The 17,894-nt window shown below is 39.8% G+C and overlaps 1 protein-coding gene across 8 annotated transcripts; it reads right to left on the bottom strand.

Annotated features, from left to right (window-relative positions):
* Positions 1–2,752: 2,752 nt before the first annotated feature.
* rnf2 (ring finger protein 2) lies at positions 2,753–16,932 on the bottom strand. Of its 8 annotated transcripts, XM_034556301.1 has the most exons (10): positions 16,826–16,932; positions 13,061–13,157; positions 12,192–12,358; positions 9,173–9,255; positions 7,209–7,341; positions 7,018–7,117; positions 6,557–6,729; positions 6,170–6,359; positions 5,621–5,738; positions 2,753–5,460 (listed from the first exon to the last, which is right to left on the bottom strand). In XM_034556301.1, the coding sequence occupies exons 2-9, from the start codon at positions 13,145–13,147 to the stop codon at positions 5,637–5,639; spliced, it is 1,035 nt and encodes a 344-aa protein (XP_034412192.1). In that variant the 5' UTR covers positions 13,148–13,157; positions 16,826–16,932; the 3' UTR covers positions 2,753–5,460; positions 5,621–5,636. The 8 variants fall into 8 exon arrangements, with proteins under 8 accessions (XP_034412192.1, XP_034412190.1, XP_034412194.1 ...); XM_034556299.1 differs by having other exon boundaries at positions 2,753–5,738; XM_034556303.1 differs by having other exon boundaries at positions 2,753–5,738; positions 6,557–6,726.
* Between the last annotated feature and the right edge of the window lie 962 nt (positions 16,933–17,894).

The following is a 17,894-nucleotide window of genomic DNA, read 5'->3' as shown; positions in this document are numbered from 1 at the left end:
AGAGTTAATAAGGTGCAATGGAGAGATGTAAATTCACCCATAAGGAGAGAGAGAAGATGAGATAGGTGCTCAGTGTATCCTAAAACATCCCCCAGCAGCCTATAAGCACAAGGGTGGGCAAACTACGGCCCGCGGGCCGGATCCGGTAGTTACAGAATGTGTCTGTCTGTAGTTAACGAGTGTTACCTGCTTACATTCAGGTTTACCTGTAAGTCCAGGTAGTTACAGAATGTGTCTGTCTGTAGTTAACAAGTGCTACTGCTTACATTCAGGTTTACCTGTAAGTCCAGGTAGTTACAGAATGTGTCTGTCTGTAGTTAACAAGTGTTACTGCTTACATTCAGGTTTACCTGTAAGTCCAGGTAGTTACAGAATGTGTCTGTCTGTAGTTAACGAGTGTTACTGCTTACATTCAGGTTTACATGTAAGTCCAGGTAGTTACAGAATGTGTCTGTAGTTGTTAACGAGTGTTACTGCTTACATTCAGGTTTACATGTAAGTCCAGGTAGTTACAGAATGTGTCTGTCTGTAGTTAACGAGTGTTACCTGTTTACATTCAGGTTTACCTGTAAGTCCAGGTAGTTACAGAATGTGTCTGTCTGCAGTTAACAAGTGTTACCTGTTTACATTCAGGTTTACATGTAAGTCCAGGTAGATACAGAATGTGTCTGTAGTTGTTAACGAGTGTGACTGCTTACATTCAGGTTTACCTGTAAGTCCAGGTAGATACAGAATGTGTCTGTAGTTGTTAACGAGTGTTACCTGTTTACATTCAGGTTTACCTGTAAGTCCAGGTAGTTACAGAATGTGTCTGTCTGCAGTTAACAAGTGTTACCTGTTTACATTCAGGTTTACATGTAAGTCCAGGTAGATACAGAATGTGTCTGTAGTTGTTAACGAGTGTGACTGCTTACATTCAGGTTTACCTGTAAGTCCAGGTAGATACAGAATGTGTCTGTAGTTGTTAACGAGTGTTACTGCTTACATTCAGGTTTACCTGTAAGTCCAGGTAGTTACAGAATGTGTCTGTCTGTAGTTGTTAACGAGTGTTACTGCTTACATTCAGGTTTACATGTAAGTCCAGGTAGTTACAGAATGTGTCTGTCTGTAGTTAACGAGTGTTACCTGTTTACATTCAGGTTTACTTGAGGCAAAGGAAAGGTAAGTTAGAAACTGTCTCCATTGAGCGAGTGTGAACAAGCGAATTCGAAATACAAGAAATAACTATCGACATCTCTCTATTCTTTGCATTAATATAGATTATTATATTATTTTTTTCCATTGAATGACATATTTGACACTGAACTAGTTCATCTTTATCTCAGTGATAGTGTCCAAATGAGCATAAAATATCACTATGACCCTGAAATTCTGTCTCTTGTGTTATCATATACTGAATGAAGCAAAACTACAGAGCAAAATCACACTCTGATTGAACCAATCTATGAACTGTCAGAAACAATGGATTATACAATGGATATAGCAGCATATCTAGGGGCTGGACCAGGGCAAACCTGATTCAGCCCTAACTATAAGCACTATTAAAGAGGAAAGTCTTAAGTCTACACTCATTCTGGATATTGTCCAAATAAAATCCAGTAAATTATATTAACTTCTATGGCTGTTATATTTTCTACACATAAAGATAAAGATGGACACACAAAGCAAGATAGGCACTTTGCTTATGAGAGGAGAGAGCTAAGTACGAGTCTTATGTTTCAACTAATATGTTTTTCATTAATCCTGTTTGATTTTCAGAACGATAGGATCTAAGGTTATCCCTTTCTTTATATATTAAAGCCAACATTGTATAAATTGATCTATGAAAAATGTGCTCTCATTTAGAGAACGCAATCTTTGTGTTTTCACAAGCAAACTTGAGTTAAGGCCGGTAGTGTATTTCAGACAATGATAACATGAAAAGAGAGGCGTGTGTTTGTCAAATGGGCATGTATCAATAAAGTTGCTTCACTTTCGAGCGAGTCATGGGCTACATCACAAGTCTCTTATTTGCATCGTTTCTCACACTTGCGTCTTTTTTGTCAAAAGGAAACACCGGTGTATCCTTTGTATATAAATGTAAACAGCTGCGGCCGTCAAATGATTATGTCAATGAGAACATTCTCTTAAAATTAGCACTAATTAACTGAATTTCCTGTTGTCATATGAATAGACAGGACTGTGTTTTTGTGTATAGAATATATATCAATCATAGTCATACATAATATGTCATTAGGAGATTTTGAAGGACTTTCATTTTGTAATTCAACATCAGAATTTCTTAATTGTCTCTAAGGGACATCTAGAGGTGGTCTATTAATCTGAAGTGTAATTAGTTTGTAACTATGGACAATTTCTTTTAAAATCTAATCTGAAATTAGAAACACATTTTCTCATGAATGTGATTTTCTAGAGCTTTTATTTTGAAATTCGTCTTCAGAACATCCTATTATTGGATATTTTTAAATGTTATGAGACATGTATAACAAGTACATTGTGCAGAAGTTGAAATGAAGATGTAAACCACAGAGCAGCAGTAGAATGCCGTGTTGATGGAGTCTTAGGGGTAAACACAGGCCCTTCACCCAGGAAACCTGTTTGCCTCCCAGGAGTGATTTCTGTGAAGGGGTTTCCCTCCTGTTTACGTGGTTATTTGAAGCCCAGCCATGTGTTTCGAAACCTAACTAAGTGGTTTAAGTTTGTAATAATTGTATAAGTGACAGAGTACATGACAAGAGTCCATGATCACACCCAAGATGCTACGAAGTCATTTATTAAGCAGACAATGAGAACATTAGCAACAGCATTGTGATCCACGTTGAACAGTTTCAGGTTTATTGCCCGAACAGAAAGATGCAGTACACAGCCCTCCCCCCACACACACACAGAGACAGCTAACAGTCAAGTACCAAATGAGACAGGAGGAAAGCTGGGATCCCTGCTGTTGACCTTTGACACGTGCTGGGACAGTTCAGTTTGTGGAACTTACCACTTTTTCTTTCCTGAAGCTAGAAAGCTGCTGCGACCCTTCTATTTGTGGGGTCCCTCATGGGGAGTCAGCTACACTCACATTAGATCCCGCAACAAACCTACTTGGCACATTAACAGGGAGAGCAGGAACTTGAGATTTACATTATTCTATCAGTCTTTTTAAAGAGACAACTGAGCTAAAGTCATGTCGATGAAAACAAAAAGTGTCAAGATGATCTTGTCAAATACAGTCTCACAAATACTGACTGAACTGTCCTGAATGGAATTGAAAACTGACATTTTAAAATGAGCTCCAATTATTTCTTTACTGGAGTGAACGATGTATCCAGGAATGTGACAATAAGTCACGTGACTGAAGTTTGTTCATGTGAAAACTGAGTTTCTCATCTCAGCAATTCATCCGGTTACTCATGATTAGTGTATGTGCCTCCTAAGGCCGTTAGCAGCAGCCATGATAGTGCACTCAGATGACATCTACGGGCACTCTCTTTGCAGAAGGAAGTAAGGCGCTTCAGACATGCAAACTTCACTTCGCTCTGCAGTGGCAGAAATGGCCTCATGGTTTTCCTTGGACACAAATGGGAGCATACTCTTGTCCACAAACAGCAAGGCCATTAAAAAAAAGAAGAAACATGCATGTTTTTGGAGTCATGGTTGTGTTCTTGTGGGCGTGACAATGTACCAAATGAGATGCAGAGCGAAATAAGGCATCAACACAGCGGGACATTTATAGTACAAACATGTTTGCTTTCACATCCACTCACTGGCTCAAATGGTCACTTATTCTCAGGACTTCTACTCTAGTCAAACCCTCTGACTCCTCCTTTAGCTAAACAGGATCAGAGTGTTTTGGGACTACAAACAGGGGCATTTACAACGTTTTTGTAAAAACACTTTAGCAGTCCATTTAAATGCATACAGTTTGATTGAAATCCCCCTAACTGTAAAATAAGTCACAGCAGAAACTAACACAGATTTCCGCTTCACTGGGCCTGAAAACATTTAACCAATGTGTGAAGAAATATGTATTCAGTGATGACTGAATGTCTGAGCTGTACATGAAGACCGTCCTGGACATCTAAGAAGTGATGGCAACACACTGGTCAGCTAAGAGAGGAGGTTTGGGATGACAGTGAATACTTTAATGGTCCAACTGTCCAATGTGCTGCAAACACATCTTCCCAACCCAACATGTTACAAAATACATTTAGAAAAGAACAAGCCACAGATATTAGAAGACAGTTTGTTTCTACAAGGCAACAGATCAAGGCAACAGATCAAGACAACAACTATGAGCTTCTCCACCACAGTTCACGTTGTCCCCACCGAGTGGACCTGTTCTCGTGGACAGTGGACACATCCGAACTAAAGAAGGAGCCGTGCTGATGGTGCAGCTCGTCGTACTGAAGGAGTCAAAAGAGCGACTTGTGTGGCTTCCTTTACAGAGATTCACTTCCACATTGTTCTCTAGTTTAAAATTACAAAAACTGTGTTAAACAAAAAAAAGTTACTTTACAATATTATCAAAAAAAACAGAAACAGATTTATAATTTGCCTGAAGCAATTTTTAGAGTTTCATATTACTATGTAGCTGCAATTTGATATGCCTTCACGGCCCACTGTTGTTTGTCAGTATGAAGACAGTTTAACAGGTGTTTCCTCAGATACCCATACACACAGTGCCAGATGGCGCTAATAAAGCCTAGCGGCAGTTTAGACAAGTGTCTATGGAAGCAAAGAAAATGCACTAATCATTTTAATCGCAACTGATTATTTAATTTAGAACATAAAAACTTTGTCTGAATTTATATGGTTTTAATTTCCCTCTTGAAAAAAATCAAGTAGCTTATTTCACACTGTTCAATTGCCAAACATTTTTAGGGTTCACAAATTCAGACAAAAGATTCAATTACCCAATATTCAAAACAAATAAAGATTCAGATCCAAGAGTTCACGTAAATGATGTACATCTATTTGCTTGGATTAGATTGGTAAAACTGTCTAGTAGTCCGGTTTCTCTGGACACCTGACTACTCACGGTAGGTACTGCTCTTTGCTTCCATACCTGTCAGATTCATGTTATATGACCATGTACAGTTGACACAGGGAGTTGCTGTTGGCTAGTGTACTCTACTTTATATTCTGCATATTGTGGGGCTGCAGTCACAGTTTGACAGAATAGTCCTAAATTTATGAACAGAATCTACAAATACCATCAACAGCCCGTTGTCACGTTTACCTGCTGGCTGCTGTACTGATCTGCTACCTTCTACTGAGACAAATAGAAAGACATCGAGAAAGATACAGAGAATATAAAACAAACTTTTTTTCTTTTTACAAGAGTCCTTTTGAGGGTTCAAACAAACCCTCTCATCTCCTGACATTCCTCTCTTCTTGTTTGTGTGTGTGTGTGCAGGTGTAGTCAAGTCCATATGTTAACTTCCTACCGGTGTGCATGTATGTGTGTATGTATGCATGCATGCATACGTGTAGGCATGTAAGTATGTATGCATGCATGTATACATGCCTACATACATGTAGGCATGTATGTATGTATGTATGCATGCATACATACATGCATGTATACATGTAGGCATGTACGTATGTATGCATGCATACATACATGCATGTATGCTGTAGTGTGTCTACTTGTGTTCTTTAGTAGGAGCAAAGTAGAGCTCCATGGGTTTGTTCACCTTCCAGTACTTTTCGCTGACCAGCTCAAGGGAGAAGGAACCGTTCAGAACCTGTGAAAAGAGTTTAACAGTTGAAACATCCATGAGGGTTTGCCATTCTGACCCTGAAGACCTTTCTAGTGAACATCCATGTTATGCTCAATTGTGGTTCCATTCATCTGTAGGAGCAGAGCTGTTCCTTCCAAATATAGCTATCAAATGCTATACATAAGCAAAACCACTTAGCAGATTGAAAAAGGTATTTTCGCAATCTGCTATCTCAAAGTTGGAAGACTTTCCTTTCTAAAGATGTTTTACCTTCTCTGTTTGCTTATCCGTTTCACGGTTTTTAGTTTGACCTACAATGTATTTGGAGTTCACTACTTAGAGTTCAGTACTACTAGGGGAAGACATTAGTAGAGACTAGAGAAAATCCCTCATCACATAAGTACGTGTATGTTTTGCAGTATAGATGATCCTGTTCTGCGTGTGTGTATACTCACAGTGAACTGGTTCCCAGCAGTAGGTATGTAGATGGTGTACTGCTTCTCTGACGCTGCCTCCACATTAACAGGACTTGCCTCTGCGTTTCTTCTCAGCTCCTCCAGAGCCAGTCTGACAGCCAGGTATTTAGACAGGTGATCCACTGTCGCATTCCCAGACGTCTTGATGTAGCGAGGGACAAACTCCACACTGTAGACAGACACTTTATTAAAGATGATATTACTCATAACCACCCCAAAGTCATTGTGAACCATGTACATGTTAGTCATCTATAGTGGTTATTTGCATAAAATGGACTTGCTGTTCTAGTCTTCCAATCACTTTAACGATGTCGATGTCACACACACGAACACACACACACACACACACACACTGTGTGCAGCTACCTGTTGTGACCGTCATCCTTCTCCATCAGGGTAGGGTGTGGCCTGAACACCAGTTCGATTTCACTGGCGCCACCTTCAATCACAGAGTCCCCGCCCCCGTTCTCCGCAGCGTTATCCATGTCCAAACCGCTGTCATCACTAGTCTTGGTGCGCTTAATGCTCGGACCTGCCTCCTTGGAGAAAAGCACCGCATGTTTACGATGTCATAAGGCAAGGGGGCGGGCTGTGGATTCATGTATGCTTATATTCACTAGTGTCGCATACCTCCCTGCCAATCACAGCGAAAGGTGTCTTACAATATTTCCTCATCATTACACTGGGCTCCACACTAATACAACAAATATTTTCACCGATCACAAATTACAACTAACTCCCAGCAGGGTTTCTAAGGTTTGACCCAGAATGCATTGGTATGACGTACACGACTGATAATGTGTGAAACACCATACGTAGCAATATACCTGGTTACTGTGGACGGACGCGTTGCTACAGTGGGAGGAGTCTCCATTGTCCTCCGCTCCGCTACCATTCTCCACTGTGTGTCTCTTACCACGCTGCAGTCTGACAGAAACAAATGCAAACTCAACTTATTAGCAAGACAGCTGTGATGTTTGCGTTTGCATTATTGGTGCGTGTTGATATTACTGGTAACCTGGTCATCGCCTGGATCTTCAGCCCCTCCTCTATGCTGTGGGACAGGGCTTGCTGGTTGTTGTGTTTGCTGATGCGAGCCAAGACTCTCTCTTGATGGGCTTCGTACTCGTCACGGCTGGGATAAATCTTGCCTGAAATGGCATAGATTCGTATGAAAACTAACTACTTGGATTTTACACCATTTTCAGTTCAGCCAGATTTTTTTGTGTCATAATTTAAACTTTCTTATGAAAGTGAAGCTAATAAATATCTGAGTGGGTTGTTTTTTTAATCATTTTTACAAGTCAATCTGATCCCAACAAAGGGTCTGGTGCTGCAATTAATGTTCAACGAGGTTAGTTGATTTAGTCCCATAAATATTGAAGAAGCAGAGCAGTTCTATCAACGTCGGTATGAAGTCAACAACTGACTAAATATCTCAACAATATTTATGGTCAGTTTTCAAATATAACTGGATGAATCATAACGAAAATCTTCTTCTTAATTACAAAACGAGCTGGATTTTAAAACATTACAGAAAGCATTTGAGTAAAATACTTAATTTTACAAAAATGAATTTAACTTAATTGTTTTTGCCCTGTAGCTTTAAATTCAGGTGTTCAGTGATGTCAACCAAAATATACACATTATATTATATTATTCTCATGCGTCTGTGGTTATTTAAACCAATTGTCTCAGCGCTTCTCTCTGTTAACATCAATGTTGGGCAGTGAATTAATGCGTCAGGATTCTGATCATATTTGGCTCTTAGATGCTTTATTTTTCTGTGCCTTCATTTGGGATGCGAGTCGGTACGGTTGCTCAAATGAGTTGTGCTTTGTCTCGTAGTGGAGCTTCACGTTACTGCTTTTAATAAACATTACAGTCTCTGAACACGAGAAACATACTAGTTTAGAACCGTCTTTGGAAAGAATTAACCTAGAAGAGTCTGTCCATTCTTAGTTAAAGGCTCTGGTCTCACTGTCCACATTTCTCTTTTTGGAGAACGCCTAGTGAAATAACTTCTTGACTTACGGACTATTCGTTTCTGCCTCTCCTCTCGGGAGTCTGGAGAGTCTCTCCCAGCTGTGTAAATCTCACTCGAGCCGCGATGCTTCTCAGAATACACATATTTGATAGGCTGATGTGATTTACAGTGCATAGAATTGGTCGGTGTGTTTCCTGGACCGCTGAACGAGTGCCATAAAGGGCTGGAAAGGCTAGCCGGTTAAACTAGAGGCACTCTGTAAAATGTTAGAATTCTCAATTATCTATCGGTCGTAGGTACAGAGTCCAGATAATTAATAGATAGAACAGTGTCTGGGTCCGGTCACCAGGCTGGTGCGTCTCAAATGAGAAATAGCTGTGTGGAGGCCACACAAGTCTCCACATGTCCAAAGAATCCAAAAAAGGTATTTCTGCTAAGGGACTTAGTTGACAGCTGTCCTACATACATATGTACTTATGAGGGCATGCGTTTGTTTTATGAATAGTCTTTGTTCTAAGAGTGTGTAGAGCTGGAAGCGACGCATTGCAAATTCTGTAACACCTTCTGTGTCCACTACGTGGCGCTAGAGAACACACTCTAGTCATGTTGACATATATCATGTGAGCACACTCTTTGTGTCACATGCAGCTGACTTCCACGAAAACCAAAAAGCTTCACAATGAACTATTGAGAAGGTCTTCACATTCTGCTGACCACATTTGAGATGGATCTGTAAAATTCTCTCTGTGTTTGGAATGGGTCAATAAAAGGAACTTAGTCCCAACCCCGGTGTGCATTTGAGGACGCGTTGGCGCCCGCTGACCACGGCCCGATCAAGAAAGAACATTGTATTAATCACCAGTTCTGAAGCGTGTACCAATTTGTAGATCATCTCAAAAGTGTGTGCGCCAGGGGCCGTTTGTGCCTCACCCTTTCCGTGCTGCTGGCTTTGGGTGCTTTGACAGAATTCCCATGACATTCTTGTGGTTACTTACTAATCAGAGCATCAAAATTAGGGTCTGGACGCAGCGACCTCTTGGACACCAGCTTCTTACGACAGGTAGGACACTCTTTATTACTGGAAACACAGACAGACATTTCAAAACATTCAACAGTGCTGATACAATGTGAAATGCAACACATTTCAAATGCACTATCATTTCTGTCTAGGTATGTTTAAAGGACCAGTGTTTGAGAGTTAGCGGTGAGGTGGCAAATTGAAACCAACTGAATATAAAAAATATATATATAAATTACTCTTCCCTTTGTGATAGGACGTTTCTCAGTTTCAGGTGATTATACACTAATGAAAACATAGTTATTTCAGACAAACCTATAGACCACTCTTATTCCCACACACGTAACCTTAAAATTAGAGTTTGTGAAACACAAGTCAAAGCTGAATATCCCCTAGGGTTCTTGACTACATTTGGGTTCTTTAGAGCACACAGTGCCTCACTGACCTTTTCTCTGGCATTTAGTCAGCATCCTTTTAGAGGTCAAAATCACAGAGAGACGCTGACTATTGAGTAAGTGCATGTCAAGCCTCATGATATTGGTTGATGAGATACGGTGAAATACTTTGTTATTCGCAATGACTTAATGGTTGATGACAGAGCAAATATGTGAAGATGTGAGTAGACCTGCATATATTATATTAAGAGGAGGTTTACATTTCATTTAAATACTTGCCCCTATGTACAGTATATAGAAAGAGTTGTTATTATTATTATTGTCTAGTTATGGCAGCATGTTCATGGACCTCTCATGGTTGCGGTGACTCACACTTTCCCATAACAACTTGTATTTTCTGCTAGCTGACTCCACACTCACTGCTTTTAACCGGTCCCTGGCTGCTAGTGATAACACACAGCCGAGTGCATCTTTGAGCTGTCATCTGCTACTCTCTGCCCACGATGGGGAATAAAATGGTTCAAATAAAAGGCATGGGGCTACGTGTCATTTCGAAAGCCTAAACTGGTTTAGACCCCGCCAACCCCCATCAGGCGTGAAAACCTCATCTGTGTGTCAGATTTGGTTCGAACCGCAACACTGGTTCCTCATTGGATGAGGGCCATGGGAACCCCAGGGAGTCCCTGTGATACGGCCCTGACGTCACTGAGACTATAAACATCAGCGCATACCTTTTCTGTCCGCCGTTCCATTGAACTCGATTTGGATAAAAGGAGGTGACGCAACGTTGTTGCTTTTAAAAGAAAACCTCTGAGGAGTCTCAACTTCGCTGGACGAACAATAGACTGTTTTGGATCCCGAAAAAATAAAAAGGATTACTTTCCCCGTGCTCTGCAACTTTAACCAGCAGAAGGAAGATGATAGAATACCAAGATTCTTCAAGTTAACATTTGATGTTTTCTCCGCCGCCAGACGAGAGTCAGCATGCCGGTTAACCCGCCGTTAGAGCGGTACGGTCCCCGGAGCTAGGCTCAGAGAAACTCTGCATACAAATCCGAAGAATAAATCCCTGCTGCCATATAGAGGATTTGTTTGTCTCTTGACCCCCAAGAGAGTGCAATCAAGAGGTCCTAAATTCTGCATTGAAGGTCCAAAAGAACAGGCTAACAGCTATGAAGAGATCTCAAGTTAGAGGCTTTGTCTGGACAGATAGGTCATAGTGTGTTTTAAGTTTAACCGGGCGACTGTGGGTCAGTGGTTAGCAGATCCGTCTTTCAATCAGTTCAATCCCCGCCCTAGTCGATGTGTCCTTGAGCAAGACACTTGCGTTGAGTTGTTCCCTGTAGCTGTTCTACTGTGTATGAATGTAACATGATAGTAAGTCGCTTTGGATAAAAGCGTCAGCTAAATGTAATGTAACTGTACTGTTACAGTGTTGTGTAACATGACTGTTGATTTCATCTCTGATCATTTACACTCAAATTGCTTTAACAAGAGATCTCTTAATTGACCGAATGGACAGGAGGAAAAATGTCATTGTTTCCCTTTAATTACCTAGATTGTGTGTATGGAGTGTGTGGGCTAACGATATTCAACGCAGCACTGAAGCCTTCAAAGCTAAAAGCAGCATCTCGAGACCAAACATCAGCACTCGAGGGAAAGCCGGTGGGATTTTTCAAGGGAAAGGAAAATGGGCTCCAGATGTCGTGTCCCTGACTGGCAACTCCAAATGTGCTTTAAAAGCCAGATGTCACAGATATGAAGTGCAACTTCTGCCATGCAAAGATTAAGACTACTGAATCAGAATTCACAGATTATAAGGCCATATTTTCATTTGCACTGTATGTAAATGTTATTTACAGTTTATTATTTTGAATGTATTCATTTTATTACCACATATTATCAAATGTCCCTTTTTTTCTCTGTTTCTTTAAGAGTCCCTCCTTTTTTCTGTAGTAAAATCTATTTATTTGTTATTTACGAGTTAAGCCTGACTTGAGCCTTCAAATGTGTTCTTGTATTAGCTTGATTTGTTCCATGAATTGTTCGCCTGTTGGGCGTCTTGTTGTATGTGCAGGTTTACATACATACATCCATCCATCCATCCATTTTCAATACCGCTTATCCTCATTAGGGTCGCGGGGGCGCTGGAGCCTATCCCAGCTGACATAGGGCGAAGGCAGGGGACACCCTGGACAGGCCGCCAGTCCATCGAGGGCAAGGTTTACATACAAATGATGAATAATTGTCTTTGTGATGATCACATTGTACCATGTCATTTATTTGACACGGTTTTTGCTTGTCAAATTGTAAGTAGATTTGATTTAGTTATTAAATATAAATCAAACCAAGAGTGAGATCAATTAGTTAAACCAATACAGTGTTAATATTTAAATGGGCCACTTTGTACATGAAAAGTTGGCCCGAGTTCATAAAGGTTAAGAACCCCTACTCTAGAGGGTCTAGGGTCAACCCACCATAGTCTAACAAGCTCCTGTGGGAAACAGTGAGAATGCTTTTAATGTACAGTTGGGCATGCGAGTACTGATTTTAGACATATCTATTAAACAATAATGCTTTCTTCTGCATGGTCAAACTTACCCTGATCTTAAAGCTGTGATGATACAATCAGCGCAGAAGCGGTGCAGACACTCTTTAGTTGTCATTGTGTTTTTCAACATGTCCAGACAGATAGGACACATAAGTTCGCTGTGCAGGGACCGAGGCGACACTGCTATTTCCAGTCCATCTGTTATAGCCTCCTGTGCCAGTATGAAACAGATCGAAATGAAGGTTAGTACACACAAAGATACAGCCATGTGGAATGATTTCAGGTTACGGTCCTCAAAATCTTAGAACCATGGCAACTGAAGAGTCATCATTTTAGATATTCTACACCACAATGTTCTATTTTCAAGAGTTGTGTTACAGGGAAAGCTATCCCATCAACTCATAAGAATTGAATAGGGGTGTGAATCTCACCATTTGATTTTTGGATAAATTAATTCTACATAGTGGTCTTCCAAGTTAAAGATCTACACCAGTCAAGGCAGTGTGGCAAAGGTGTGTCATGAAAGCAGAGTAAAGTGTGATTAAGACTAAAGAGCAGCGGGGAAAAAAAATCAGAAATAGGAATAGATAATGAAGGAATATATTTCCATATTCAAATGTAATTTCTGCCCACTAAAATGTTGTATATTAATTGAAAGTCCTAATGTGAAGGATTACTGTCCATCAGTATGTAAAAGGAAACCATTTTTAATACATTTTTGGAAGTTGTGAATCAATTCAGAAGTATCTCTTTTATGACATAAATCTGCATACACCAATAGAACATACGATTCTTTCGCCCCTGAAATACCATCCTTAGTTATTTGTATGCCAGAAACACATTTCACATGTGCGATTGATAAAGGGTTATTTTTTATAAGACACATATGTGAATGAAGTGAAATACTATGAATTGTTACCTGTGGAGTTCTCTGGAGCTCATACAGACTCAGCTCCCAGGTCTTACTGAGGGGTTGAACCCCGTTGGTCTGAACAGTCTGAGTCATCACTGCAACTCTGCAACACAAAAGAACCAATCCAAGATGGAATGATGACCTTGTTTCAGACCACGTCCAGGCACCTACATTTCAATACAGAGTACATATATTACTACTTAATAATACCATTACAGTTTTAACAACTTTGAAAAAGTTGTATTTTCATTGGATGTGTCTCACATTAACTAATTAAATACACAACATGATACTGTTGACATTGTATCTTCAAACAACGCGTTTCCCTGTTACAAACAGCATGGTCTTTCAGTAGGGTTGTTAATAATTAACCGTTTAACGGTGGCATCAGTTAAACCGTTATAGTAAAATAAAAAAGCTGACCAAAACTCTTGTCATTTACAGGAGAATAGTGCTGGGTCACTTGAAAGGTCAGCCCACCTAGAGCACCCGAGTCAGAGCCGTTGCTAACTTTGGGGCTACCCAAGTCCCCAGGAAGAGTGCCGGGCTTTGAAGCTAATTCTAAATAGTGGCCAAATGGTGGAATTACAAATGTAGGATCCGTCACATGATGACATGAGGCCTAACAATAATTGTTCCCAGACTTACATTGGGGAAAGAGACATTTCTAAATCAGTGGATATTTTTTCTGTTACACACCTAAAGTACGAATACGAAAGCAGGAGCACAGTATTATTAGTAATATTGGTATCAGTGCATCCCTAATTACTAGTGGTGAATTGTAAAAATAGGGAAAAAGACATTTGAGCACTTCTCTACCGAAAAACATTGGATCACACAGCACGAGTTGAGTGACTTTGTCAACAGTTTGATAGTTTTGCTGTTTTTAAAACTGGCATCCATTTACTTGAATTCATCAAGACCGTTCTCCGTTTTTTTTATTCTTCGATCACAATGTGAGAAAAACAATGTTTTCTTCCATAATTCAAGGTAACACAGGGTGAGCAGATCAAATTGAAAGAGGTTACAAACGGTAAAGTATTAAACATACGGGCAGGGGAAATAGAACCACAAACTCTTCAATTAATGGACAACCGTTCTGAGTTTAGCCACCCAAGAGTCATTCTTAGAATTGTCTTCTCCTGGTTTTAAAAAGGCGCCATTATAAGGGCTGTGTTTTTGGTGAAAAACAAGTGGTTGAAGGAAATGTTTCACAGGGATATAAAATAGACACAGAAGGATTTATAAACTGTTTAACTTCCTACCACTGGCTCTAAGCCGATTATAATGCACAATTAAAGCTACCAAAGCAAATCATTTAATACAAATATTATTATTTATTTCCTAATCATTCGAATTGTGTTTTTATGAAAATAACCACTGAGATGTGGTGCAGCTAAAATTTCTATCAGATGAGCATTATTGTGTTCATGAAAAATGCTATATTTACTTTTAAATCAATTCACAGCTCAGCATAATGTGACAAGAATGCTCTGATGTCATATCTCTATCTAGCCAGCCGCACTCCTGACCATTTACATGACATGAAATACAGCAAATTAGTGGTGAATACAAAATGATGTTCCTATTGATATCATTATTTGACGCAGTAAACATAAAAACATAAAAGTGAAAACTCCATTAAGGAACGCAGTAAGAACAGAGCCTTACGAGGTCAATACAAACAGTACTCTGCCATAAACGGCAGAAAGTTCAATCACGCCTTTGATCATCAGAAATGACTAACTTATGAATACAAAAAGAACAGTTACAATTGGTTTGAGATTATTCTGGCTGTCAGGCTTCTTTTATGTTGCGGTTGCCGACAAGACTTTCAAAGAATACACCCCTGTTCTCAAGAAGCCTCCTCTGTCCTCAAAGTGCATTTAAGAACTAAAAACAAGTCTGCCTTTGAAACTGCTGTGCATTAAAAAGGGAACCTGCTGACTGCTTCTCCTTCTGTTCATATCAATTAAGACAGGTCCAGTGCATTCCTATCTAAAACACAATAAATGCAACATTTCATTAATAGGCTCAATTAAATTACTGTGTAATAAACAGACAGTTTCAGTCTGTTTAATTTATCATCCAGGTTTGATTTTAACTGTAAACATAGTATGCTAAACACTTATTTAGAGTAAACTCTATTGGTGAAAGACCACCAACTTGCTTCAAGCAGTTCATATTTTAGAGATGGATATTAGACACATTGAAGACCCTCAAGAAGATTAGATCTACATTTGACAACAGTGTTCTTTATTATTGCCATTTGTGGCCTGCACACGTTAATTACTTTTGATCTTTTTTCATTTATTTTCTAATACATTTGAATTCACCTATATAAATATGAAATGCACACATACAATACTCAGTCCATTGCAACCGTCATTATTTCATAAACACACATTTGTTTATAAATTGTGAAAAAAACATCACTAGAGGAAATGTTCTTGCAGCCACAAACATTGATATGGGGGTTACTTTCCTATCTGGCAGGCAACTCAAAAACGTTGGGTGCCTGTTAAATGTATGGCTAATTTGGCTAAAGCATTGGATGACATTATACATGCTTTCTGTGTATTTGTGCTTATTTCTAAAAATAAAGAAATGCCAAGACACAGCAACACGTGAAAGACATCAAAAAATTCAAGGACATTTAATTCAAATTGTATTGAAAATCTAAATTCACTTTAATTGGCAATTCAAATAATAGTTGTTGCCTCTTTGTCAATGCCACCTGAGACCGTTGATGGTGCATTGCTTGAATTCCTGACCTAAATATATTCAAAGTCCACCAGAATGGGTGTTGGACCTGATGGGTTAGGGTTACATGCCTCCATAAAAGCCTTTAGAAAAGACACAAAGATGAGCCAAGAAACCGGAATGTCCATCGTCTGGCCTTACCCTCAGATTGTTGTGTGGCCATGCTGCCTAATATGACGGAGAATTCAATACTGGTATGTAGGAACACGGATGTAGCTTCCCATACATGCTGAACAAATGTATTAAAAAACAGAGACATGAACCGTATGACGTCTTAACTGCAACATGTTCATTCTCTGTAACGTTAACGCTGCCACAATCAGCAATGCATGGAAACAAACAAACCAAAATGTGGTAGACTAATGGACGCAAACTAGATACATGTTCTTTGTGATTGTTAGTAGAAACGTTCACAGGTACTTCTGCTAGCTAGCTCAACACCAGACGTAGCTATTACTTAACAATTCAGTGCATCCTCTTGATACTAGCTAATCAGTTGCAGTTAATAGACAGACCCCGCGTACAGATTCCATGTAACATCTATGGGGCACGGCTAAAGCTAAATAGCTATAATTGAAGCTAGCTATTCTTCGTAACGATGCCATTAGAGGCACATAAGCTAACGATATATATATATATATATATATATATATATATATATATATATATATATATAGCACGTATGCAGCCGGCCGAAGACAAAGACTGCAAAGGCGTGCGAACCAGTTCAGCTGTGTACATTTACATATTAAAAGGTAATGATACAAAACGCTTACCGTTGAAATATTGCGAGGGAATCGTGGATGTAATTTGTCGCTGTGACAGAGGAGAAAACAACAACAGAGAAAGACCCGACGCACCAACTCCTGAGGTGAGCTAACCTATAGGCTTGTGCCCCGCGTTTAAACCGATACAAACTGGACCGCAAACGGGGACGTACACAACATTACAGACATACAAACTACATAGTCTGAGCTTGCTTGAAATTTGATTTGTTTCTGGACTTACATTTTCAGTTGAGGGTACGAATCGATCCAGCGCGTTTCGGCGAAGGCAATATGGCGGATGTATAAGAAGCAATGCAGTCTGGGAAATCGAGGCGCTTTGACAACGGGGCCCGGGGTCCCAAATCAAAGAGGGATGGATGTGCACAATACCTGTTCTCCAACAGCCTTGCATTAGAAAACAAAATGTCACCGCGAAAAACCATACATTAGAATAGTTTACATGCTTTTTTTGGCACTGGCAAAACAATATATTAAAATTAAAATTCTGAAGAGCAAATAATTAAAATAGTAGCCAATCATTAAGAAGTGATGATAGCGAAGAGGGTAGCTGGTTGAATAGGCTTGTTAACTATCTTTTTACTCTGCTTCACTCCCCTTTCCATACTAGCCTTTCGAAGTCACTGATCGGAGACTTATCTTTTGTATTCATTCAGTAGGTACTCACACCGGTCATCGACTGGGATGTAGTTTTCATTGTTACCACTAGATGGCGGTAGAGCGTTGGCTTAATGATCTAGTGTATAAGGCATGCAGATATTCATCACTGATGAATTACTTACTCAGTAAGTAGGCTATTGATTTGGAGATGTGCCGGTCAATCAGTGACTAAAATAGGTGGTGTGGAAGTTTGTGAAAGTCTGCGTTGGAAAATAACCTCCATTAAAATGACTTTAAATAATTACAAATCAGAATCAGTTTGCAGCTTTAGACAAGGGCAATTAAACTGGACAGGTGAAGAATAGACACGGCAGTTACGTGCACAAGTACATGAAAGAACATAGGTGCAACAATATAACAATATATCAATATATCAATGTTCCGGAAGCTGTAAAGCAGGGCCTTATAGGCTACAAAGGGGCAGTTGTGCTATTTAAAGAGTAGGCTGTTCCACGGAGCAGATAAAGGACCACCCGTTTGTCAAAAACACGGCCCATGGACTTAATATCACGTCACATTAGTCTGAACCGCAACTTGGACAAATGTTGAGAATAACTTCTGAACAGAAACCAAAGTACGAATGGTCGCGTGCGCCGCGCCGCGCGCGTACTCGTGTGATGAGCGCGAGCAAC

Source organism: Cyclopterus lumpus, chromosome 17, assembly GCF_009769545.1.
Source record: "Cyclopterus lumpus isolate fCycLum1 chromosome 17, fCycLum1.pri, whole genome shotgun sequence".
Classification (NCBI taxonomy): domain Eukaryota; kingdom Metazoa; phylum Chordata; class Actinopteri; order Perciformes; family Cyclopteridae; genus Cyclopterus; species Cyclopterus lumpus.
Note: the sequence above shows the minus strand (reverse complement) of the source record. Positions and strands in the feature narration are given on the sequence as shown.